Raw genomic sequence first — 25,199 nt, 5'->3', positions numbered from 1 at the left:
CACCGTTACACATTCAACAAAGACCTGTCATCGTTTTATAATACGTTGACAACTCATCGTATTTCAGACAATTACAAGATATGAACCTATGTCAACCAGTGCCATTGACAGTCCATGTATATAAGGAAGATATTTTGGCGCAGACTTCAGTTTCCAGTATTGTTAAACCTTGGAAAAGTAAGTATTTGTTATTGCAGTATAACTTTCGACTATACACGTGTTCACACGAAGAATGGATATCAGTTGTCACGTGTATATTTGTTTATACCCTAAATACTTCTAATATGTGCATGATAAAAATAACTGTATGAAGAATGGTTGATATCATTCACAAAAACGTAATATTGACATGCACATGTCGCTAGTTTCCAGTCACGTGACATTTTATCACATTTATCTATACTGAAACGGCAAAAATGGATAAGCTTGAGTACAGACTCACAAAGTTTTGGGTATTCGAAGGCCACCCGGCGAAGCACACAGGGGTACTCGTACTCGTACTGCTGTCAATCGCTCTTTAATTTGAAGTATTTTAGGCTCAAACATTTTGATAGCCCCTCGTATAATTGCGCCCGCTCTTCAAACACGTAACACATGTCTTTACATTTTCGTGTTTATTAATATGCAGTGGTATGCATGTAAGAATTACCATACTGGTATCTTCAAAGAACGTTATCAAGCAGTACCAATGGACGATCTGTTTACCCATATGATTCTAAGGTTAAAATCATTAAGTTAGAAAACTTTTTATAGATTTGATTAACAAATAACAAGTTTCAAATAAAGGTTAAACAGAATTGGAATAGGGCTCAACGGGATTTTTTTCATGATAATGTTTGATGAAAGAAGAAAAAGGAGAAACTACATATAGCCGCGAGCCGATAATGAAAGTTCAGTCACATAGCAAATATAGTAATGGGGAAAATGAATTACCATCAATACGAAATCTTTGACCCAAGTATATATCTCAGGGGTGTCATTAATAATTTTCTGTTTTTTCCAGATTCTGGTAAATCATGAAGGTCTTAGCTGTCACCATCGTTTGTCTTGTTGCCATAACAACAACACACGGGTTTGGATTTGGTTTCCCACCTATCGGCGGCATCGGTATGCACCCACTCGGCCTTGGAATGCATCCTTTTGGACTTGGGATGTCCCGATTCGGATTTGGAATTCCTCATCTCGGTCTTGGAATTCCTCATCTCGGTTTTGGAATCCCCCCTCTCGGCCTTGGAAACCCCGCTGCTGGCCTTGGTGTTTCCCCGCTTGCTGTCGGTAACACCGGATCAGTCAACCAAGGATTAGTGCAGACAGGCAAACAGAGCGCCGGTGCCATTGGTTCTAATGGACATGGTATGTATATCAGTGCAATACAATACAACACGTTGACAACATGGGCATCCATATTGATATGTTTGGGTGCGTTAAGTAATACACAGCCGCACAATTTATTTTCTGTTCGACAGATTCCGATATTGTCGATCTTGAAGTACTTTATCAAGTCTCTTCAACGACCAGGCTACCCCACTGCCCCAAAATTAAATAAGAAACGTGACTATATTCATAATGATCTTGTACAAATTGTAGTCTGTCATATAGTCTGTTTTTGTTGCAGGTGCTGACCATATTGATCTCGACGCTTATGCAGCTGCTTCCTACGCCGCTGCTGCTCCCACGACAATTGCCGCTTCAGCTGTTGCTCCAGTAGGACATGCTGCCTACGAACCTGTTTACATTGCAGTGTAAATGGATAGGAACATTGTCTTAGATGGGATTGGAAAAGACAATCTGTTGTCTCGAAGGAAGCTGACATTTGTTTTGTGTGAAAGATATTTCAGGTGTTACAGTCATTGTATAAAGTAAATAAACACTATTACAGTATCAGTATGTGTGTGTTGTATGTTTACTTTGTCAGTTCCAGTCCATACATGAACATTACACAACATGGCTACACGTGCTCACTCGTATGTACATATTTATATGATGTGTACTTCCAATCATATATTAACATTATAAAAAGTATCGCAACACTCCATATTTGTGATAGTGTCAATACGTTACCATAAAATCATAGCCAGGAAGCTGATCGAAACGTCAGTTTATCAGTGGTATTGTTCCGGGCTTAAGATCAGGAAATTATGTCCGTTCATTTGTGTGACATTACGAAACTGTACGAAGTGAAATGTACAAGAGGTACTCATTAGATATAATGTTTTGTATGAACAGTTCCCATGTCCCGGGAAGTCCAAGCCGACCAGTCCTTGTTGTACCCATTAATGCCGAGCACCAGGCAGGGACCAACAAGTACCATATTTTAATGTATTTCGGTATGACGCGGTCAGGGATCGAACCTGCGATCTTCCGCTCTCCGGGCGGACGCTCTAACCACTACACCACGGAGGCGGCCTGCTTCCGTAGAATGTCAGAGACTAAAGGGTTTCTTGTGGGAGAGTGAATTTGGTTTTAAGGTGCTTCCATAACAATGTCATATACAAATAGAACATGAGGAATGGACTTCATATCTTGTAACCAGACAATACAACAAACGCTTTAATTTACATGGTTAGATACACCTGTCTCTATTTTTGTCGATTATTTGTTTACAACCATTATGTTATTGCCTGACGAAATCTGCACGTACGCTTGCATATTTAAAAACGGTATATGTGCTACTGCCATCTGTTCAACCCTCATACATACATATGTTTCTTACATATCCGTTTGAGGTAACCGATTCGTAATGATTGTGTCAGATCGAATTCGACACCTAATTCATTGTTCCGTTGTTAACCTGAGGTCAGGTTATGTAGCAATACTTTGCTGATAATGCTTCATTGATACTTTTCTCGTGCTTCTGCCGAATTCGCCGACGTCCGCGTTGAAGCATTAAATATAATTGTTTTGAGTGTAAAATAATCGGTGACGTTGGTGAAGGGAACGACGTGACGTTGAACTGGTCTTTTGGCAAAAAGTCTAGCTTCCCATAGCCAATTACGCACTGTCTGGTCGGAGATTCGGCGCAGTACAGGGATTTGGATTGTTATGGATGATGCGGCCGTGGTGTTTGAAGGAAGATGTCTCAACCGGATGTAGCGATCCTGGGTGGCGGTGGTAGCTCTTGGTCGGCCTGACCCAGGTCTGTCATTAACACTCCTAGTATTGTTGTATTGAGTACATAGGTTTGAGATGGTCCGTGTGGACACGCTGAAGTGCCTTGCCACTTCATGCTGCGAAGTCCGTCCTTGTAAACAGCCGATGGCATTGTGTCGTTGAGCTTCTGTCAGTCTTTTCATTCTCTTGTCGTCTATAGCGGCTTAAAGCAATGCATGTGGAGTACCATTGATGTGGCTTTTTAAAGCATACAGTCATTGACTTCAGCTCAGGGTGATGCATAATACAGACGTGAGTGTAACGTAACGTTTTTGTTCAACGTTTCTTTTTTCAAACGCACCATTCCCCAACATGTTGGGATTCAGCATGGAACTCAATTTTTCCACGTATAGTGTGTGTTTTTTTAAGAGTATATAACCAATGTACATTGCCATTCGAAATCATCTAGTAAGCATTATCATTAGAAAACATATATTATGTCGTTTTCGTACCACCCTTCATGTATGCGTTAATAAGGACATAATTTTGGCCCACACATATGCATATACTTTATATGATTGTCCGTCTCATGTTGCATGAACGGACTGAAATGAAAATAACACATGAGGCCACATTGTGTTACCTACCCAGTCAGCCGTTTGTAATGACCAGCTAGCCTCGACAATGTGAAGCATTGTGCATGCCAAGCTCTTATTTTAATGTCGTCCTCAATGCGGTTGACTGGGGCGTAATTCTTGAATACTCACTATTTCAAGCATACAATTATAAAATTGATGCAAAATGCAGCACACTTACGACATTGAAAGAAGATAGCTTTAACAATTATAAAATGGGATTTTAGCAGTAATATTTCAGCAGTATCACGGCATGGGTTTCTCACAGTGTACCCTTGCGGAACGAGAAAATGCTTTACCCAAGAGGCTATTAAATCCGCCCCAAGATTTCCCTCTTTTATTTTATGTGAAAACCGAGTTTTGTTCTGTTGTGAATATGGTGCGCGGAGCGATTAATAGTTGAACTTACTTTTCAATGGTTTTGAACAGAAAATATAAGGAGGCATTATTTAATCAGCTCCTATCAAGAAATGCAATAGACAATTTCTCCACATACAACAGTGTACTACCACTACATTTGCAATCAAATATCACAATTGCCTTCGTGGGAGACCTTGTGTAAATAGCAGTGTATATCCGTAAATCATTCATATAGAACATAAATAAACATTTGTGTGTCATTGCAAATACTTTTATTAACATCACCACATACCTTGTTTACGTTTATAGACGATGTTGCTTGATGTACTTCTCGACATTCATGTCTAATTTCTATCCCTTATAAAACGTTGAATGTATGGACGTAAAGTTAGCATTTTACGAAAAATGTACAAAGGAAATACAGAGTCCACCTGTTTTGAGTTCACGCTGCTGTAATTCATTGATTAGTCAGTCGTACAGACCCTGAAATATTTCCAAGAAAACCCACGCAAGTGTAGAAAATGTGGCAAGTCTCTGAAAATGAAGAAAGTCCCTGGGCTCCTTTTTATTGTATTTACAATTTTGATTTAAAAACTTCTGTTAAATATGTTCATTTCAGAGACTAGTTGTTAGTCTATTCATAGATATATCGCACTGTTTATGATGCAGTGTTAACCTGTTCTATCACTCGATGATAGAATATGAGAAATTAGATCTGTACACTGGGATGTAGTGCACTGAGAGAATTGAACTGGAAGAACGTCAGAAACATCGAAATGGTGATCTAATTCATTGTTCGTTGTTATTGTGCAACGTAATCACTGGCCAATACATCACGCATCAATCACCTGTCCGGTGAACACAGCCATCGTTGTTCTGTAACACCTAGTCGCCGAGGGTCATTTTCAAGACATATTTACAATTTACAACCCGCTTTGTACCCGTGTCCAGCATGTTGGTATAAAACAAGGACCCTGCAGTTGAGACTTCACTTTCTGAAGTCAGTCAGACCCTGTACACCTCAACAGAAAAGTAAGTGTTTGTTCCTCAGTGTCATGTCTTTTTGAAATGTTCATTCTATGTTTTGAACATTTCTATGTCTGATATTTCAGTAGCGTGTAATTATAAACCTTACTATAGTGGTTCTCTCACTCTTAATTTAACTTTCCCGAGATGTTTTCCAACATGGACATATCACTTACTTTGTCACAATTTCCAGGATTACAAATATTATTAAATGTTTCTAAGGCAAATACATAGTAATGAATAGAAGCAGTTCAGTGTGTGTCTATAGTGTATGTCTTCTCGTTAAAAGTATGGATAAAATGGATATACATAGACACAGAACGAAGATAACACACTCTGTGAATTTGATTTTCACTTACACATGAACTGTTATCAAATGCATAACGTCAGTTCCTTCTATTTCCACAGATTTAAGAAAGATGAAGCTTCTTGCTCTTGCCGCTGTCTGCTTTGTTGCCATAACAACAACACATGGTCTTGCAATTGGTATCCCTCCCATCGGCAGGATTGGTATTCCTCCATTCGGCGCAGGAATCCACCCATTTGGCTTTGGAATGCATCCATTCGGGCTTCGCATTCCCCCGTTCGGCCTTTCAGTCCCTCTTGGCGTCGGCGCAGGACTCCACAACCAAGGATATGTCAATGGAGGTTTACATGGCGTCGGAGACATTCATTCAAATGGTTATGGTAAGCGACGTTTTGAAATGTGAGAGCCGTGTAGGTCCGGGTTAGAATTGATCTTCAGTAACCCATGCTTGTAGTAAGAGACAACTAACGGGATCGGGTGGTCAGGCACGACTTGGTTGACCCACATGTCATCGTATCCCAATTGCGTAGATAGATGCTCATCCTGTTGATCACTGGATTGTCTGGTCCAGACTCGATTATTTACAGATCGCCGCCATATAGCTGGAATTTTGTTAAGTGCGGCTTGAAACTAAACTCACTCACTCACGTTGTAATGTTAAAGTATATAAACCGTCTGTGCAAAACAGCATCCGGTCTCGACTTTCCTCATAGACAGATTCCATAAATGTGAAAAGAGGTAAATATCGGTGACAATGTTATAATTGGATCACCGAAAATCAGTGATGCTTGTAAAAGCATGTCCTAACTTCGGGTGGCACCCACCATTTACACTATTTGCGAAACACACAAACAAGAAACAAATGCATGCATGAATCAAAACGTGCATGAACATAAAACAGCAATTTTTTGTACTGACATAAGTGTATATTGTATCAAGTAACATTTCTGTTGTCATGTATTGTATTACAGGTCATGATTACATTGGTGATCTGGATGGATCAGCGGGCCTCTGCTGCTGCTGCCCCGCCACTGGTGCCGCTTCTGTAGGTGCTCCATCAGGAACCGCTTATGGCCCGGCTTACATGGGATTCTAAGCGACCTGTTCCAGTCCATTGTGGTCAATATACTTGACATGTATAATAAAGATGCTAATGCGTTTAGTCCTCTTGTAGCAGAGTGTTGTCATGCTACACTAAAAGGCGTGGGTGATGTCTAAATCGCTGTTGTTTTGTACTGAAATAAACCAATTATTTATTATAATCTTTAGTTTTGTGATCCTTCTATACTCATACTACCAGTTCAGCATGCATGTATATTAAGTATCCAGTGAAGATCTTGGTTATAATTGATCTTCAGCAACCAATGCTTGTCGTAAGAGGCGACTAACTGGATCGGGTGGTCAGGCTCACTGATTTCGTTGACACATTTCATCGTATCCCAATTCCGTAGATCGATGCTCATGATGTTGATCACTGGATTGTCTGATCCAGACTCGATTATTTACAGACCGTCGTCACTTAACTGAAATATTGCTGAGTATGGCGTTAAACAAACAAACAATGCATATTAAGTGGCTTTATTACGATGTTGAGTAGTTTCGTGAACAAGAATGCTCTCTCGAGCATTTTTTCGTTAAACAACCTTCATGATTAATTTTCTCTTAATATAACGGACATCTAATTTGGTTACAGCAATAACGCTATGCCGAGAATGAGCAGTCAGGTGAATCTCGTGCCCACCATGACCATTGTGTCAGGTGTTTGAGACACAACTGTTCACAACGCTCTGCAGCAAAATATGAAGTTCCACGTTATTCCATATTGACTTGAAATATAAAACAACAAGTTTTGAAGTACATTTCCAAATTACCTGCTTTGCATGAGTAAGCGAATTTAGTTTTACGCCGCTTTTAGCAATATTCCAGCAATATCACGGCGGGAGACTAGAGAATTGGGCTTCACACATTGTACCTATGTGGGGAATCGAACCCGGGCCTTCGACGTGACGACCGTACGCTTTAACCACTTGGCTACACCACCGCCCCCGCTTTGCATGAATTTAACGTTAGTACTTTATTGTACGCATTGGAAAAATACACTTTTGAAATATACAGCTTAATAGCGACGAATGTCAGTAGCTGTGTGTGTGAGTGAGAAAGTTAAGATACTGTGTTGATGACAACGTCTTCATTGAGTATGCGGCGTTTCGGTATAGATTCTTATTCCGTGGTAAGACAACTCTCAACTTCTGATCTGGTACAAAAATGGGCATATGACACTTCAGACGTGGCCACTCAGACACTCTGTGTTACATAAGTATAAGTCTGATTATATAAATTGAAATTCGCTTATTTCGGGCCAGAGGGTTCTCTGTAAAATCGTCGAGATAACATGACTTATAAGGAACAATTTCACTTTGATGTAATACCTGCACTCCCTCTCGCACCGACCCGATCAAACAATGTTGCACTTAAAATATATAGAATAGCTGCATGCTTTCATATAATTACAGCTTGTTCAGCTTGACCTGATCAAGTGAATAATAATGAATTACGTGACCGTACCACAGCTGGTTGGGTCTATTGTTGTGAAGGGGTGCACCTTTGTCAGATGATTGGTGTAAACGAGGGGACTGGTTGCTTTTCCCATGTTGAAAATTGGAAAGCGACTACTGGTGCAGAAATATAGCAGTTGAACATGAAATAGAAAAAGTGATAATTGAACTGGGTGTAGAGTGAGTGAGTGAGGTTAGTTTTACGTCGCACTCAGCAATATTCCAGCTTTATGGCGGCGGTCTGCAAATAATCGAGTCTGGACCAGACAATCCAGTGATCAACAGCAGGAGCATCGATCTGCGCAATTGGGAACCGATGACACGTGTCAACCAAGTCAGAGAGCCTGACCACTCGAACTGGGTGTAGAGAGTGATAGCGAGAATGAATCGGATTGTGAAAGTAACTGACGTCTGTAAGTCGTAAAGTTAGCAAACCAAACTAGATAGCATATGACTGTATAAACAATTCAATGACTGTATAAGCAATTCAATTAATACATGACATGATTGTTTATTTTCAGAGGTGTTTTTTTCGGGACAAGTTCTGTAACGAATCTATGTATGCATGCTTCTGCACCCCTATTTGATGAAGATAACCCGATCTGCCGTTTGTGCTATTTGACCTCCCGGGTCATGCATATGTAGAGTAGCTCAGGTCAAGCTGAAACTTGCCAAACTCTTATTTTAATGCCGTCCTCAATGCGGTTGACTGGGGCGTAATTCTTAAATACTCACTATTTCAAGCAGACAATTATATAATTGATGCAAAATGCAGCACACATACGACATTGAAAGAAGATAGCTTTAACAATTATAAAATGGGATTTTAGCAGTAATATTTCAGCAGTATCACGGCATTGGTTTCTCACAGTGTACCCTTGCGGAACGAGAAAATGCTTTACCCAACAGGCTACCAAATCCGCCCCAAGATTTCCCTCTTTTATTTTATGTGAAAACCGAGTTTTGTTCTGTTCTGAATATGGTGCGCGGGCAATTAATAGTTGAACTTACTTTTCAATGGTTTTGAACAGAAAATATAAGGAGGCATTATTTAATCAGCTCCTATCAAGAAATGCAATAGACAATTTCTCCACATACAACAATGTACTACCACTACATTTGCAATCAAATATCACCATTGCCTTCGTGGGAGACCTTGTGTAAATAGCAGTGTATATCCGTAAATCATTCATATAGAACATAAATAAACATTTGTGTGTCATTGCAAATACTTTTATTAATATCACCACATACCTTGTTTACGTTTATAGACGATGTTGCTTGATGTACTTCTCGACATTCATGTCTAATTTCTATCCCTTATAAAACGTTGAATGTATGGACGTAAAGTTAGCATTTTTACGAAAGGTGTACAAAGGAAATACAGAGTCCACCTGTTTTTGAGTTCACGCTGCTGTAATTCATTGGTTAGTCTGTCGTACAGACCCTGAAGCAAATATATCCAAGAAAACCCACGCAAGTCTAGAAAATGTGGCAAGTCTCTGAAAATGAAGAAAGTCCCTGGGCTCCTTTTTATTGTATTTACAATTTTGATTTAAAAACTTTTATTTTCTGTTAAATATGTTCATTTCAGAGACTAGTTGTTAGTCTATTCATAGATATATCGCACTGTTTATGATGCAGTGTTAACCTGTTCTATCACTCGATGATAGAATATGAGAAATTAGATCTGTACACTGGGATGTAGTGCACTGAGAGAATTGAACTGATAAGAACGTCAGAAACATCGAAATGGTGATCTAATTCATTGTTCGTTGTTATTGTGCAACGTAATCACTGGCCAATACATCACGCATCAATCACCTGTCCGGTGAACATAGCCATCGTTGTTCTGTAACGCCTAGTCGCCGAGGGTCATTTTCAAGACATATTTACAATTTACAACCCGCTTTGTACCCGTGTCCAGCATGTTGGTATAAAACAAGGACCCTGCAGTTGAGACTTCAGTCAGTCAGACCCTGTACACCGCAACAAAAAAGTAAGTGTTTGTTCCTCAGTGTCATATCTTTTTGAAATGTTCAGTGTATGTTTTGAAAATTTCTATGTCTGATATTTCAGTAGCGTGTAATTATGAACCTTACTATAGTGGTTCTCTCACTCTTAATTTAACTTTTCCGAGATGTTTTCCAACATGGACATAACACTTACTTTGTCACAATTTCCAGGTTTACAAATATTATTAAACTTTTCTAAGGCAAATACATAGTAATGAATAGAAGCAGTTCAGTGTGTGTCTATAGTGTATGTCTTCTCGTTAAAAGTATGGATAAAATGGATATACATAGACACAGAACGAAGATAACACACTCTGTGAATTTGATTTTCACTTACACATGAACTGTTATAAAATGCATAACGTCAGTTCCTTCTATTTCCACAGATTTAAGAAAGATGAAGCTTCTTGCTCTTGCCGCTGTCTGCCTTGTTGCCATAACAACAACACATGGTCTTGCAATTGGTATCCCTCCCATCGGCAGGATTGGTATTCCTCCATTCGGCGCAGGAATCCACCCATTTGGCTTTGGAATGCATCCATTCGGGCTTCGCATTCCCCCGTTCGGCCTTTCAGTCCCTCTTGGCGTCGGCGCAGGACTCCACAACCAAGGATATGTCAATGGAGGATTACATGGCGTCGGAGACATTCATTCAAATGGTTATGGTAAGCGACGTTTTGAAATGTGAGAGCCGTGTAGGTCCGGGTTAGAATTGATCTTCAGTAACCCATGCTTGTAGTAAGAGACAACTAACGGGATCGGGTGGTCAGGCACGACTTGGTTGACCCACATGTCATCGTATCCCAATTGCGTAGATAGATGCTCATCCTGTTGATCACTGGATTGTCTGGTCCAGACTCGATTATTTACAGATCGCCGCCATGTAGCTGGAATTTTGTTGAGTGCGGCTTGAAACTAAACTCACTCACGTTGTAATGTTAAAGTATATATAAACCGTCTGTGCAAAACAGCATCCGGTCTCGATTTTCCTCATAGACAGATTCCATAAATGTGAAAAGAGGTAAATATCGGTGACAATGTTATAATTGGATCACCGAAAATCAGTGATGCTTGTAAAAGCATGTCCTAACTTCCGGGTGGCACCCACCATTTACACTATTTGCGAAACACACAAACAAGAAACAAATGCATGCATGAATCAAAACGTGCATGAACATAAAACAGCAATTTTTTGTACTGACATAAGTGTATATTGTATCAAGTAACATTTCTGTTGTCATGTATTGTATTACAGGTCATGATTACATTGGTGATCTGGATGCTCAGCGGGCCTCTGCTGCTGCTGCCCCCGCCACTGGTGCCGCTTCTGTAGGTGCTCCATCAGGAACCGCTTATGTCCCGGCTTACATGGGATTCTAAGCGACCTGTTCCAGTCCATTGTGGTCAATATACTTGACATGTATAATAAAGATGCTAATGCGTTTAGTCCTCTTGTAGCAGAGTGTTGTCATGCTACACTAAAAGGCGTGGGTGATGTCTAAATCGCTGTTGTTTTGTACTGAAATAAACCAATTATTTATTATAATCTTTAGTTTTGTGATCCTTCTATACTCATACTACCAGTTCAGCATGCATGTATATTAAGTATCCAGTGAAGATCTTGGTTATAATTGATCTTCAGCAACCAATGCTTGTCGTAAGAGGCGACTAACTGGATCGGGTGGTCAGGCTCACTGATTTCGTTGACACATTTCATCGTATCCCAATTCCGTAGATCGATGCTCATGATGTTGATCACTGGATTGTCTGATCCAGACTCGATTATTTACAGACCGTCGTCCCCTAACTGAAATATTGCTGAGTATGGCGTTAAACAAACAAACAATGCATATTAAGTGGCTTTATTACGATGTTGAGTAGTTTCGTGAACAAGAATGCTCCCTCGAGCATTTTTTCGTTAAACAACCTTCATGATTAATTTTCTCTACAATGTAGAGTAAAAAGTTAGTTTGGTTTAACGTATTCTATATCTTGCTTAAAGAGTCGTTGACATATAACGGACATCTAATTTGGTTACAGCACTAACGCTATGCCGAGAATGAGCAGTCAGGTGAATCTCGTGCCCACCATGACCATTGTGTCAGGTGTTTGAGACACAACTGTTCACAACGCTCTGCAGCAAAATATGAAGTTCCACGTTATTCCATATTGACTTGAAATATAAAACAAAAAGTTTTGAAGTACATTTCTACATTACCTGCTTTGCATGAGTAAGCGAATTTAGTTTTACGCCGCTTTTAGCAATATTCCAGCAATATCACGGCGGGAGACTAGAGAATTGGGCTTCACACATTGTACCCATGTGGGGAATCGAACCCGGGCCTTCGACGTGACGACCGTACGCTTTAACCACTTGGCTACACCACCGCCCCCGCTTTGCATGAATTTAACGTTAGTACTTTATTGTACTCATTGGAAAAATACACTTTTGAAATATACAGCTTAATAGCGACGAATGTCAGTAGCTGTGTGTGTGAGAAAGTTAAGATACTGTGTTGATGACAACGTCTTCATTGAGTATGCGGCGTTTCGGTATAGATTCTTATTCCGTGGTAAGACAACTCTCAACTTCTGATCTGGTACAAAAATGGGCATATGACACTTCAGACGTGGCCACTCAGACACTCTGTGTTACATAAGTATAAGTCTGATTATATAAATTGAAATTCGCTTATTTCGGGCCAGACGTTCTCTGTAAAATCGTCGAGATAACATGACTTATAAGGAACAATTTCACTTTGATTTAATACCTGCACTCCCTCTCGCACCGACCCGATCAAACAATGTTGCACTTAAAATATATAGAATAGCTGCATGCTTTCATATAATTACAGCTTGTTCAGCTTGACCTGATCAAGTGAATAATAATGAATTACGTGACCGTACCACAGCTGGTTGGGTCTATTGTTGTGAAGGGGTGCACCTTTGTCAGATGATTGGTGTAAACGAGTGGACTGGTTGCTTTGCCCATGTTGAAAATTGGAAAGCGACTACTGGTGCAGAAATATAGCAGTTGAACATGAAATAGAAAAAGTGATAATTGAACTGGGTGTAGAGTGAGTGAGTGAGGTTAGTTTTACGTCGCACTCAGCAATATTCCAGCTTTATGGCGGCGGTCTGCAAATAATCGAGTCTGGACCAGACAATCCAGTGATCAACAGCAGGAGCATCGATCTGCGCAATTGGGAACCGATGACATGTGTCAACCAAGTCAGAGAGCCTGACCACTCGAACTGGGTGTAGAGAGTGATAGCGAGAATGAATCGGATTGTGAAAGTAACTGACGTCTGTAAGTCGTAAAGTTAGCAAACCAAACTAGATAGCATATGACTGTATAAACAATTCAATGACTGTATAAGCAATTCAATTAATACATGACATGATTGTTTATTTTCAGAGGTGTTTTTTTTTTCGGGACAAGTTCTGTAACGAATCTATGTATGCATGCTTCTGCACCCCTATTTGATGAAGATAACCCGATCTGCCGTTTGTGCTATTTGACCTCCCGGGTCATGCATATGTAGAGTAGCTCAGGTCAAGCTGAAACTTGCCAAACTCTTATTTTAATGCCGTCCTCAATGCGGTTGACTGGGGCGTAATTCTTAAATACTCACTATTTCAAGCAGACAATTATATAATTGATGCAAAATGCAGCACACATACGACATTGAAAGAAGATAGCTTTAACAATTATAAAATGGGATTTTAGCAGTAATATTTCAGCAGTATCACGGCATTGGTTTCTCACAGTGTACCCTTGCGGAACGAGAAAATGCTTTACCCAACAGGCTACCAAATCCGCCCCAAGATTTCCCTCTTTTATTTTATGTGAAAACCGAGTTTTGTTCTGTTCTGAATATGGTGCGCGGAGCGATTAATAGTTGAACTTACTTTTCAATGGTTTTGAACAGAAAATATAAGGAGGCATTATTTAATCAGCTCCTATCAAGAAATGCAATAGACAATTTCTCCACATACAACAATGTACTACCACTACATTTGCAATCAAATATCACCATTGCCTTCGTGGGAGACCTTGTGTAAATAGCAGTGTATATCCGTAAATCATTCATATAGAACATAAATAAACATTTGTGTGTCATTGCAAATACTTTTATTAATATCACCACATACCTTGTTTACGTTTATAGACGATGTTGCTTGATGTACTTCTCGACATTCATGTCTAATTTCTATCCCTTATAAAACGTTGAATGTATGGACGTAAAGTTAGCATTTTTACGAAAGGTGTACAAAGGAAATACAGAGTCCACCTGTTTTTGAGTTCACGCTGCTGTAATTCATTGGTTAGTCTGTCGTACAGACCCTGAAGCAAATATATCCCAGAAAACCCACGCAAGTCTAGAAAATGTGGCAAGTCTCTGAAAATGAAGAAAGTCCCTGGGCTCCTTTTTATTGTATTTACAATTTTGATTTAAAAACTTTTATTTTCTGTTAAATATGTTCATTTCAGAGACTAGTTGTTAGTCTATTCATAGATATATCGCACTGTTTATGATGCAGTGTTAACCTGTTCTATCACTCGATGATAGAATATGAGAAATTAGATCTGTACACTGGGATGTAGTGCACTGAGAGAATTGAACTGATAAGAACGTCAGAAACATCGAAATGGTGATCTAATTCATTGTTCGTTGTTATTGTGCAACGTAATCACTGGCCAATACATCACGCATCAATCACCTGTCCGGTGAACACAGCCATCGTTGTTCTGTAACGCCTAGTCGCCGAGGGTCATTTTCAAGACATATTTACAATTTACAACCCGCTTTGTACCCGTGTCCAGCATGTTGGTATAAAACAAGGACCCTGCAGTTGAGACTTCAGTCAGTCAGACCCTGTACACCGCAACAAAAAAGTAAGTGTTTGTTCCTCAGTGTCATATCTTTTTGAAATGTTCAGTGTATGTTTTGAAAATTTCTATGTCTGATATTTCAGTAGCGTGTAATTATGAACCTTACTATAGTGGTTCTCTCACTCTTAATTTAACTTTTCCGAGATGTTTTCCAACATGGACATAACACTTACTTTGTCACAATTTCCAGGTTTACAAATATTATTAAACTTTTCTAAGGCAAATACATAGTAATGAATAGAAGCAGTTCAGTGTGTGTCTATAGTGTATGTCTTCTCGTTAAAAGTATGGATAAAATGGATATACATAGACACAGAACGAAGATAACACACTCTGTGAATTTGATTTTCACTTACACATGAACTGTTATAAAATGCATAACGTCAGTTCCTTCTATTTCCACAGATTTAAGAAAGATGAAGCTTCTTGCTCTTGCCGCTGTCTGCCTTGTTGCCATAACAACAACACATGGTCTTGCAATTGGTATCCCTCCCATCGGCAGGATTGGTATTCCTCCATTCGGCGCAGGAATCCACCCATTTGGCTTTGGAATGCATCCATTCGGGCTTCGCATTCCCCCCGTTCGGCCTTTCAGTCCCTCTTGGCGTCGGCGCAGGACTCCACAACCAAGGATATGTCAATGGAGGATTACATGGCGTCGGAGACATTCATTCAAATGGTTATGGTAAGCGACGTTTTGAAATGTGAGAGCCGTGTAGGTCCGGGTTAGAATTGATCTTCAGTAACCCATGCTTGTAGTAAGAGACAACTAACGGGATCGGGTGGTCAGGCACGACTTGGTTGACCCACATGTCATCGTATCCCAATTGCGTAGATAGATGCTCATCCTGTTGATCACTGGATTGTCTGGTCCAGACTCGATTATTTACAGATCGCCGCCATGTAGCTGGAATTTTGTTGAGTGCGGCTTGAAACTAAACTCACTCACGTTGTAATGTTAAAGTATATAAACCGTCTGTGCAAAACAGCATCCGGTCTCGATTTTCCTCATAGACAGATTCCATAAATGTGAAAAGAGGTAAATATCGGTGACAATGTTATAATTGGATCACCGAAAATCAGTGATGCTTGTAAAAGCATGTCCTAACTTCCGGGTGGCACCCACCATTTACACTATTTGCGAAACACACAAACAAGAAACAAATGCATGCATGAATCAAAACGTGCATGAACATAAAACAGCAATTTTTTGTACTGACATAAGTGTATATTGTATCAAGTAACATTTCTGTTGTCATGTATTGTATTACAGGTCATGATTACATTGGTGATCTGGATGCTCAGCGGGCCTCTGCTGCTGCTGCCCCCGCCACTGGTGCCGCTTCTGTAGGTGCTCCATCAGGAACCGCTTATGTCCCGGCTTACATGGGATTCTAAGCGACCTGTTCCAGTCCATTGTGGTCAATATACTTGACATGTATAATAAAGATGCTAATGCGTTTAGTCATCTTGTAGCAGAGTGTTGTCATGCTACACTAAAAGGCGTGGGTGATGTCTAAATCGCTGTTGTTTTGTACTGAAATAAACCAATTATTTATTATAATCTTTAGTTTTGTGATCCTTCTATACTCATACTACCAGTTCAGCATGCATGTATATTAAGTATCCAGTGAAGATCTTGGTTATAATTGATCTTCAGCAACCAATGCTTGTCGTAAGAGGCGACTAACTGGATCGGGTGGTCAGGCTCACTGATTTCGTTGACACATTTCATCGTATCCCAATTCCGTAGATCGATGCTCATGATGTTGATCACTGGATTGTCTGATCCAGACTCGATTATTTACAGACCGTCGTCACTTAACTGAAATATTGCTGAGTATGGCGTTAAACAAACAAACAATGCATATTAAGTGGCTTTATTACGATGTTGAGTAGTTTCGTGAACAAGAATGCTCCCTCGAGCATTTTTTTCGTTAAACAACCTTCATGATTAATTTTCTCTACAATGTAGAGTAAAAAGTTAGTTTGGTTTAACGTATTCTATATCTTGCTTAAAGAGTCGTTGACATATAACGGACATCTAATTTGGTTACAGCAATAACGCTATGCCGAGAATGAGCAGTCAGGTGAATCTCGTGCCCACCATGACCATTGTGTCAGGTGTTTGAGACACAACTGTTCACAACGCTCTGCAGCAAAATATGAAGTTCCACGTTATTCCATATTGACTTGAAATATAAAACAACAAGTTTTGAAGTACATTTCTACATTACCTGCTTTGCATGAGTAAGCGAATTTAGTTTTACGCCGCTTTTAGCAATATTCCAACAATATCACGGCGGGAGACTAGAGAATTGGGCTTCACACATTGTACCTATGTGGGGAATCGAACCCGGGCCTTCGACGTGACGACCGTACGCTTTAACCACTTGGCTACACCACCGCCCCGCTTTGCATGAATTTAACGTTAGTACTTTATTGTACTCATTGGAAAAATACACTTTTGAAATATACAGCTTAATAGCGACGAATGCCAGTAGTTCTGTGTGTGAGAAAGTTAAGATACTGTGTTGATGACAACGTCTTCATTGAGTATGCGGCGTTTCGGTATAGATTCTTATTCCGTGGTAAGACAACTCTCAACTTCTGATCTGGTACAAAAATGGGCATATGACACTTCAGACGTGGCCACTCAGACACTCTGTGTTACATAAGTATAAGTCTGATTATATAAATTGAAATTCGCTTATTTCGGGCCAGAGCGTTCTCTGTAAAATCGTCGAGATAACATGACTTATAAGGAACAATTTCACTTTGATTTAATACCTGCACTCCCTCTCGCACCGACCCGATCAAACAATGTTGCACTTAAAATATATAGAATAGCTGCATGCTTTCATATAATTACAGCTTGTTCAGCTTGACCTGATCAAGTGAATAATAATGAATTACGTGACCGTACCACAGCTGGTTGGGTCTATTGTTGTGAAGGGGTGCACCTTTGTCAGATGATTGGTGTAAACGAGTGGACTGGTTGCTTTGCCCATGTTGAAAATTGGAAAGCGACTACTGGTGCAGAAATATAGCAGTTGAACATGAAATAGAAAAAGTGATAATTGAACTGGGTGTAGAGTGAGTGAGTGAGGTTAGTTTTACGTCGCACTCAGCAATATTCCAGCTTTATGGCGGCGGTCTGCAAATAATCGAGTCTGGACCAGACAATCCAGTGATCAACAGCAGGAGCATCGATCTGCGCAATTGGGAACCGATGACATGTGTCAACCAAGTCAGAGAGCCTGACCACTCGAACTGGGTGTAGAGAGTGATAGCGAGAATGAATCGGATTGTGAAAGTAACTGACGTCTGTAAGTCGTAAAGTTAGCAAACCAAACTAGATAGCATATGACTGTATAAACAATTCAATGACTGTATAAACAATTCAATTAATACATGACATGATTGTTTATTTTCAGAGGTGTTTTTTTCGGGACAAGTTCTGTAACGAATCTATGTATGCATGCTTCTGCACCCCTATTTGATGAAGATAACCCGATCTGCCGTTTGTGCTATTTGACCTCTCGGGTCATGCATATGTAGAGTAGCTCAGGTCAAGCTGAACAAGCTTTACATGACACGCACACATAAACAATAGGTAACTTGTTTGAGTGGCATTTAGAAGCTGGTGTGATAAACAACGAGGAGAGTTCTATGGATAACACTGTTAATGCTTATCATGAGCTTGATAACGGTGTCAGTAGCTACACCGAAACGTCGCCAGTTGTATATCCATAGAACTCTCCTCGTTGTACATACAACAGGGTTTGAGTGTTGATTAAGGGGATTAAACTGCCCCAGAGTGGATTAGGTCACTGTTTTTTATTTTGGCGATTAGGCGCCTCGCTCTATGCACGTGGGCCAGAATCCCGTATGGGACGCAACCCGAACAAGTACTTCAATTTAAAATTTACGAAGAAACTGTAGTCCCAAATATAACATAAATTAAACTTGAACCGTGCGCATTGATGTATAGGTATAAGTAAAAGTCATGAATATTGATTATATTTCACAGTTCCCACAATGGTCGTCATCAATTCAGCTAACGCTGCAGCATGCCTTGTTGCTGAAGCAACAGCCCGGGCTGTATTCCTTTATCCATTTCCCTTTGGTAATCCTCCAACATAGCAAATAAATACACCAAAACTATTGTTTCATTGCTATGCATCTTCTCGAGTCCACTAGCATGTATCAAAGATTTGTTTCTACTAGGGCTGGCTAAGTTGTCGATAATCGGAAATATCACCGATAGGAAAAAATATTAGATTATCGATATAAAATTGTGCTATCGATGATATCGTATATTAACTTTTGGGATCGAACATTTTTTTAATTTTCTCTAAATATATACAAATGTAGGACTTTATTCATGTTCTGCTTATAAATTATGTTCAGGAAGCTGTTAATAACAAGCAAATACATTTCAACCACTCACCATGTATGTGAAATATATTATTCATTTCTGTCAGACATATTTGGCTTTTTTGCTCAAAGATACGTCTCCGATATTTATCTATAATCGATCTATATTAGTTAACGATTATCGATGTATATGGTCTATACCGATAGTCAGCCCTAGTTTCTACCCTTGCTGTTTCAATTTTACAGTAAGCCTTTTTTTGTTGCTATTATGTTGCTAGTCCGTGAAGATGATAGGTTGTGTCTCCATATATCCAGTTAAATAGGAAAATGGATTCACAAAGAAGGCTTCTACCATAGATCGATCAGATAGCGTTAAGACATATGACGTTTCTGCTTCAATATTGAGGTATTTGGAAGAATTGATTGAAAACAAATAACAACTTCCAAAAGATTTGTGTTTCCTTGATTTTTAAAATACATAATTATAGCGCAAGTGCTAATGGTGACGGCTATTACCATATAAAAGACAACATTTTCGGAACTCGAATGTTGATGCTGAAAAATTTTCCCAGGCTGGAATATCGATATGCGATATTCCTCTAATGTATATTAACACACATTAGTAGACTTGGCAAGGATCAAAGTAGTCTTGGATATGGACTAGTGGACACTCTTGCTATGGGGCTATGTTTGTATTACGTATATAGTCTGGGGAGTTTTGAATTTATGAAATACATTTGACGAACAGCTAATTGATTTAATAGTCAGGTTTGGCGATTTGGTTGAGTGCGTATTATAATTGTTTTACAATGAGGAAATTGATGCTTACGGCAGGCTTTTCTTGTTCAGACTTCGCTATATACAGGACATTTTGTCATCTAGGTGTAATACTGCCAAATGAGTATATGTACCTTAGAGACAATGACAAACCAACATTTAAAACACTATTCAAAACATGTCTTTACCTAATGGCCATGTGCATTCACCTTAGATAATATAAAGGCAAGGAAGTGAAACGACAAGTGAGTGACCTCAGCGGGTTGACCTGCAGTACATGCATCCATTACTTCCACTTGTGAAAGATTTATGTCATTATGTCACCCACGCAACATGCTAGCGGCACACTCTGATGTCATTATGTTAAACCGAGTGTCAACGGATCGTCATTTATTACCTCAATCACGATGCTCACCTGGAAAGACGACACTGCACAATAAGTCCTGAAAACAATTGGATAGACTAAAATGACTAATAATGCATTGTCTTACATAAGTATCCGTCTATTTTCTTGGAGTGAACTACACTCTCAGCTTTAGTGACATTGACGATACTTTACATATGGACGGGTTCCTTAGTCAAAATATATTTTGGTCAGACATACTCTAAAATGTATAAATGATGATAACATACTCATGGCGTTTCTATTAATTCGCAAAGTCTTCTCAAATTAATTATTTTTAAATACGATGAAACAAATGACCCTTAAGAAACATAACACAATTAGTAAGCGTATTGCATATGCCTGTGCGTGCGTGCGTGCGTGTGTGCGTGTGTGCGTGTGTAAACGTTTTAAGAACTATTTTTTCTACGTTTTGGAAGTTTTGTTTCTTAGCGCCGGAGTTTTCGATGTTACGTTTTTCGGATATTAAGATGCGCAGATGTGAAATGAAAACAGTCACTTAACCTTACTTCCCTATGCCACAGTAATTCTTCTATATAACGGCAGTCTAGAAATAAAATACTCTAGACGAGACAATACACTCACTGGCATCTTGAGCATACACTTGTTGGTCAACGTAACAGGGTGATATGCCTTCAACCACGTCACCCCGAATCACTCCTTAGTCTCTTTCGTCGCTTCTTGCGTTAACTGAGTGAAATTTGGGACAGTAAATACAAGATCGAGATAATAAACGTTTCTCCAGTTGGGAACAATTATCGTTCAAAATGTTATTGTCTTCATCTAACTGTTTCATTAAGAAAGGACACATGTGCTAGCTTGAAACCAGTCGCCACAAAAATATGTAATGTTCGTAAATGTCGTGAACATGTCGTAAATACAGTATCAGGAGATCTGAAAATAATTGCATAACAGGTGATTTTGTGATCTTGGGTTTAGACTTGCACAAAGCAGGATCTGTTAGAGCAGAATTTGTTGGGTTTTTTTTATATACAATGGGAAATGAACGCAGAATCATCCATGTCATTTATTATTACCATTCTATCCATTTGTTCGCTTCACAGTTTCTTGAGACCTTTCAACAAGGAACCGAGGAGACAATATCTATCATCACAGTTACATATTTTCCCCCAGGTGCACATGTAGCCCGGTTAAAATATTGCAGCGAAATAGTTATGCGAAATGAATGCACTAGGTGGACAATATAAGCACCACGAGGAGTGAACATATTTCAGCATGTTTCAGATAAGACATCACACACACAGATATACAAACAGATACACACACGCGCACACATACAAAGGCAAAAGATGTTTATTGTATGAAAAGCCTCCGGCCCATATACATGAGAGTTACAGTGATAAAGGAATATTTTGGATATTTACATATATATTTAAGGGTATACAATTCGCTTTATAAGAAGATTTCTTTTAGCTAATGGATGATTTATATACAAAGACAATTGAGCAAGAATATTTTCATTATTAGTTTGTAACAAAGATATATATGCATATAGGGGTTGCATTGCAAGAAAATGGTGTGGTATATATTTCTGTCTTAATTCCTGATAACAAGGACATATCAGCGAAAAAAATGATCTAACATCTATCCCTACGTTACATAAAGGACAATATCGACTTTCTTTCTGGACGGAGGTTTTCCTACCCTCATTAATCATTAAAGATAACAAACCTAAACGATACTTTACAAACATTGTTCTTAAACTATATGTTGTACTTATTGATAAGTATTTTTCTGGCTGGAGTAACATTTTAAAGATCCTGTAATATTCATATCGTGAGCTTGAATCTAAGGTGGATATCAATTCTTGATTGAACATATCCATTGATCTAACACGCAATTCATTAGCAAACCTGTTCATGTCGCCAATTGTCTGGCACAACCATATGAAACCGAAACCGTGAGAAAATAATAAATTTCTGATATCAGTTGCCCAAGTATGTTTTCCCAAATTATCCAGATTTAAAAGCATATTGTAAGTTAATTTTGGCAGTCGTTGTTCGTGTATATTTAGAATCTTAAACCAATATTTTAAACATTATCTTATTTGAGAAATAATATACACAGGAAATCTGCCACATTCTCCATATACCATGCAGTTAGGTGTCTTTGGGCTTACGTTGAGGTACTTTTTACAGGCTAAAAGATGTACTCTCTCGATACAATCGAAACGCTGAAAACCCCATATTTCAGATCCATATAATAAAATGGGCTAAATTAAATATCTTAAAAAACACCTTGGGTGACATAGTTCCAACTTTGTATAAAACCGATAAAACTTGTATTAAAGCCTTTTTCCAGGTAAAGCCAAGTTCTGTGAACATTTATTCAAATTCATTCTGTTTGAAAACAAAAACCAAAACCCTAAGTAAGAATACTGATCGGATACATTAATCAACTGACCATCATAAAACCAGCGTTCGTTTGTGGCCACAGGACCGCCCCTCCTAAATGTTACAATTTCTGTTTTGCTTAAATTAACTGCTAGCTTCCATTCTTTAATATAACTTTCTAAGATATTTAATTGATTTTGTAAACTTACCACAGTATCCGAAACTAAAATAACGTCGTCAGCAAAAAGGAGCATTTGGACTTGTACAAGATCTGGATACATTTGGATTCCATGTTTTCCACCTAAATTGATATTTGATATAATTCACTAATGAAGAAGGAAAAAGGAGTGGACCTAAAGCAGCAACCTTGTCTTAAACCAAGTGGACAATCGAAAAGATCTGTAACCCCGTCTTTGCAATGCACACAAGATCGAACGTTAGAATACATTGATTTCAGAATGCTGACCATTTTCCATGACTTGCGTAAACACTGCCATAAAATAAAACGATTGACCGAATCGAATGCCTTATAAAAATCTACAAATGCTATTTACAACTTATGTTTTCGTTTTGATCATGCTTTTCAGACTAATGCATACAGAGTAAATATATGATCCGTGGTAGAATATCCCTTTCTAAATCCTGCCTGGGATTCAGGAATCTTATCACGCATACACACTAAATGGTTTGGAACGATGTGGAAACAATTTTGTTATCTGTCTCAAACTCAGTTGTATGAATTCTTAGCCACAGCAACCAGTTTCTTGTTTACTTTTATGATATTTCAGTTATTGTATAGTCTGTGACATTCACAGTATATTCTCGTGCTGAATAAAGGAATGATAACGCCATTAATTTCAAACGCCTTGAATGAAATGAACTGAAACGAATACTCTCATATAGTTAGCGTCATGTGTATAGAAACATACAAATAATCTAGTGTGTAGAGTAAGTCATATAATAAACCAAAACACATTGGTATAATGTGTGAAGCCCATTTCTGATGTACCCAATCGTGATATTGCTGGAATATTGCTAAAACGATGTAATACTAAACTCATTCATTCATTCATTCTTGTTTATAGAAAGTCAACTCATACTGTTTTCATTGAATGACATTTTTTTTGTTCTGATCTAACAGATCATATGTATTAAACCAAAACACACAACATATATCCCATACACAGCGGCGTCCCAGGGATATTGTTTCTCTAATATTCAATCCCACCATCTTCTTGAATGAATAATCTTGGTGTGCATATTTGTTATACAGTGTATGATACAGAAACGTTCCTAAAAGTCGAACGGTAGATTTTACTTTCATGATGTAGATTTCAGACAAGAGACCACTCCATTAGTAAGTAATGTTCAAAACCGTGTAGAAAAACATGTTGCAGAACAGGTGCTATATTCAAGAATTCATTCTATTTTAGCAGTGTTGTGCTGATGCCTAATATCTGTTTGATGATTCGCTGTTGGTTTGCAACGGAAAATGTTTACGTTTTCTACAAAATATACCAGTGGCCTTCTCGGGTTTATACGCAGCACATTAACGTGTATGCTTTTAAACGTTATATCCGTGCACATTGGTTTCAGAAAAGGTCACCTACATCACCTCAGGATATCCTCCCACATCGAAATTACACGTCGTGAAATAACTGATAGACATTCAAAGCGTCGTGAAACCATTTCACTCATTACTTGTGTTCAAAGTATGTTGTCTTCTTCATCAAATGTCAACTCATAGCATTATTATGAAATATCTTTATTTCTTTATGAAAATATTCAACAATACATAAGTAAAACCAAGTCAGGTATATCATATATACCGTACACAATAGTGCCCAGATGCCATTGCCTCTTGCCTCCCTGCATTGTCTACAGCAGTCTTGATTGCTGCTGTTGTCATGTAACACTGATCTCAGTCAAAATCGCTGATGGATTCTGAATTAACTCGGTGTTTTTCCAATTATTCACAACGCTGTGGATCTAAAGGCAACATATCTGCTACACATCAGGTAGCACATCAGTCACCAGAAGTGTCAGCAATAGGAACTTCAGGAACAGTGCAAGCTTCTGCATCAGAGGAGCGCCATACAAGCCTAACCCTGTAAATAGAAGAATGGTCGGAATGAAACGAGTTCTATTAACAATCCATGAATCAAAGTTGTTCCCTTGGTGAAACATGTGTTTATGTCATCTGTATCGTAAGGTGCATTTCTAAAAATACAATATGAATATCATTATTCTGTGCATGACCTTTTGCTATGCTTACAACACAATATGTTGTGGTGGGTCGCAAATGATGTTTTCTTTCGTGTTTTAAATCTGTCATATGTCTTTTCATTGAAGAAAACATACCGATGTCGATCGTTTTTCAAGAGCTACATGGACAATGAT

The 25,199-nt window shown here is 38.8% G+C and overlaps 1 protein-coding gene and 2 long non-coding RNA genes across 3 annotated transcripts; 1 reads left to right on the top strand and 2 right to left on the bottom strand.

Moving 5' to 3' along the window:
• The first annotated feature begins 1,016 nt into the window (after window positions 1-1,016).
• On the top strand, window positions 1,017-1,746 carry LOC124279479 (postacrosomal sheath WW domain-binding protein-like). The gene is made up of 2 exons (XM_046715299.1): window positions 1,017-1,353; window positions 1,616-1,746. The coding sequence occupies exons 1-2, from the start codon at window positions 1,017-1,019 to the stop codon at window positions 1,744-1,746; spliced, it is 468 nt and encodes a 155-aa protein (XP_046571255.1).
• A 7,477-nt stretch (window positions 1,747-9,223) lies between these two features.
• Window positions 9,224-13,052, bottom strand: LOC124279466. Its single transcript, XR_006899382.1, has 3 exons — window positions 12,859-13,052; window positions 10,298-10,300; window positions 9,224-9,253 (listed from the first exon to the last, which is right to left on the bottom strand). It is a non-coding gene; the product is annotated as an uncharacterized LOC124279466 (long non-coding RNA).
• A 1,087-nt stretch (window positions 13,053-14,139) lies between these two features.
• Window positions 14,140-17,968, bottom strand: LOC124279465. The gene is made up of 3 exons (XR_006899381.1): window positions 17,775-17,968; window positions 15,214-15,216; window positions 14,140-14,169 (listed from the first exon to the last, which is right to left on the bottom strand). It is a non-coding gene; the product is annotated as an uncharacterized LOC124279465 (long non-coding RNA).
• Window positions 17,969-25,199: the final 7,231 nt, after the last annotated feature.

The sequence above is a fragment of the Haliotis rubra genome, unplaced genomic scaffold (genome assembly GCF_003918875.1).
Source record: "Haliotis rubra isolate DU_JTF1 unplaced genomic scaffold, ASM391887v1 Scf250, whole genome shotgun sequence".
NCBI lineage: Eukaryota > Metazoa > Mollusca > Gastropoda > Lepetellida > Haliotidae > Haliotis > Haliotis rubra.
This window is presented reverse-complemented; position numbering and strand designations above follow the sequence as displayed.

Excerpts from the sequence above, each read along its gene's own strand:
- LOC124279479 (XM_046715299.1), top strand. The coding sequence starts at position 1,017 with ATGAAGGTCTTAGCTGTCACCATCGTTTGTCTTGTTGCCATAACAACA. Across the intron at positions 1,354-1,615 it reads CATTGGTTCTAATGGACATG|GTGCTGACCATATTGATCTC; the intron begins GTATGTATATCA and ends TTTTTGTTGCAG.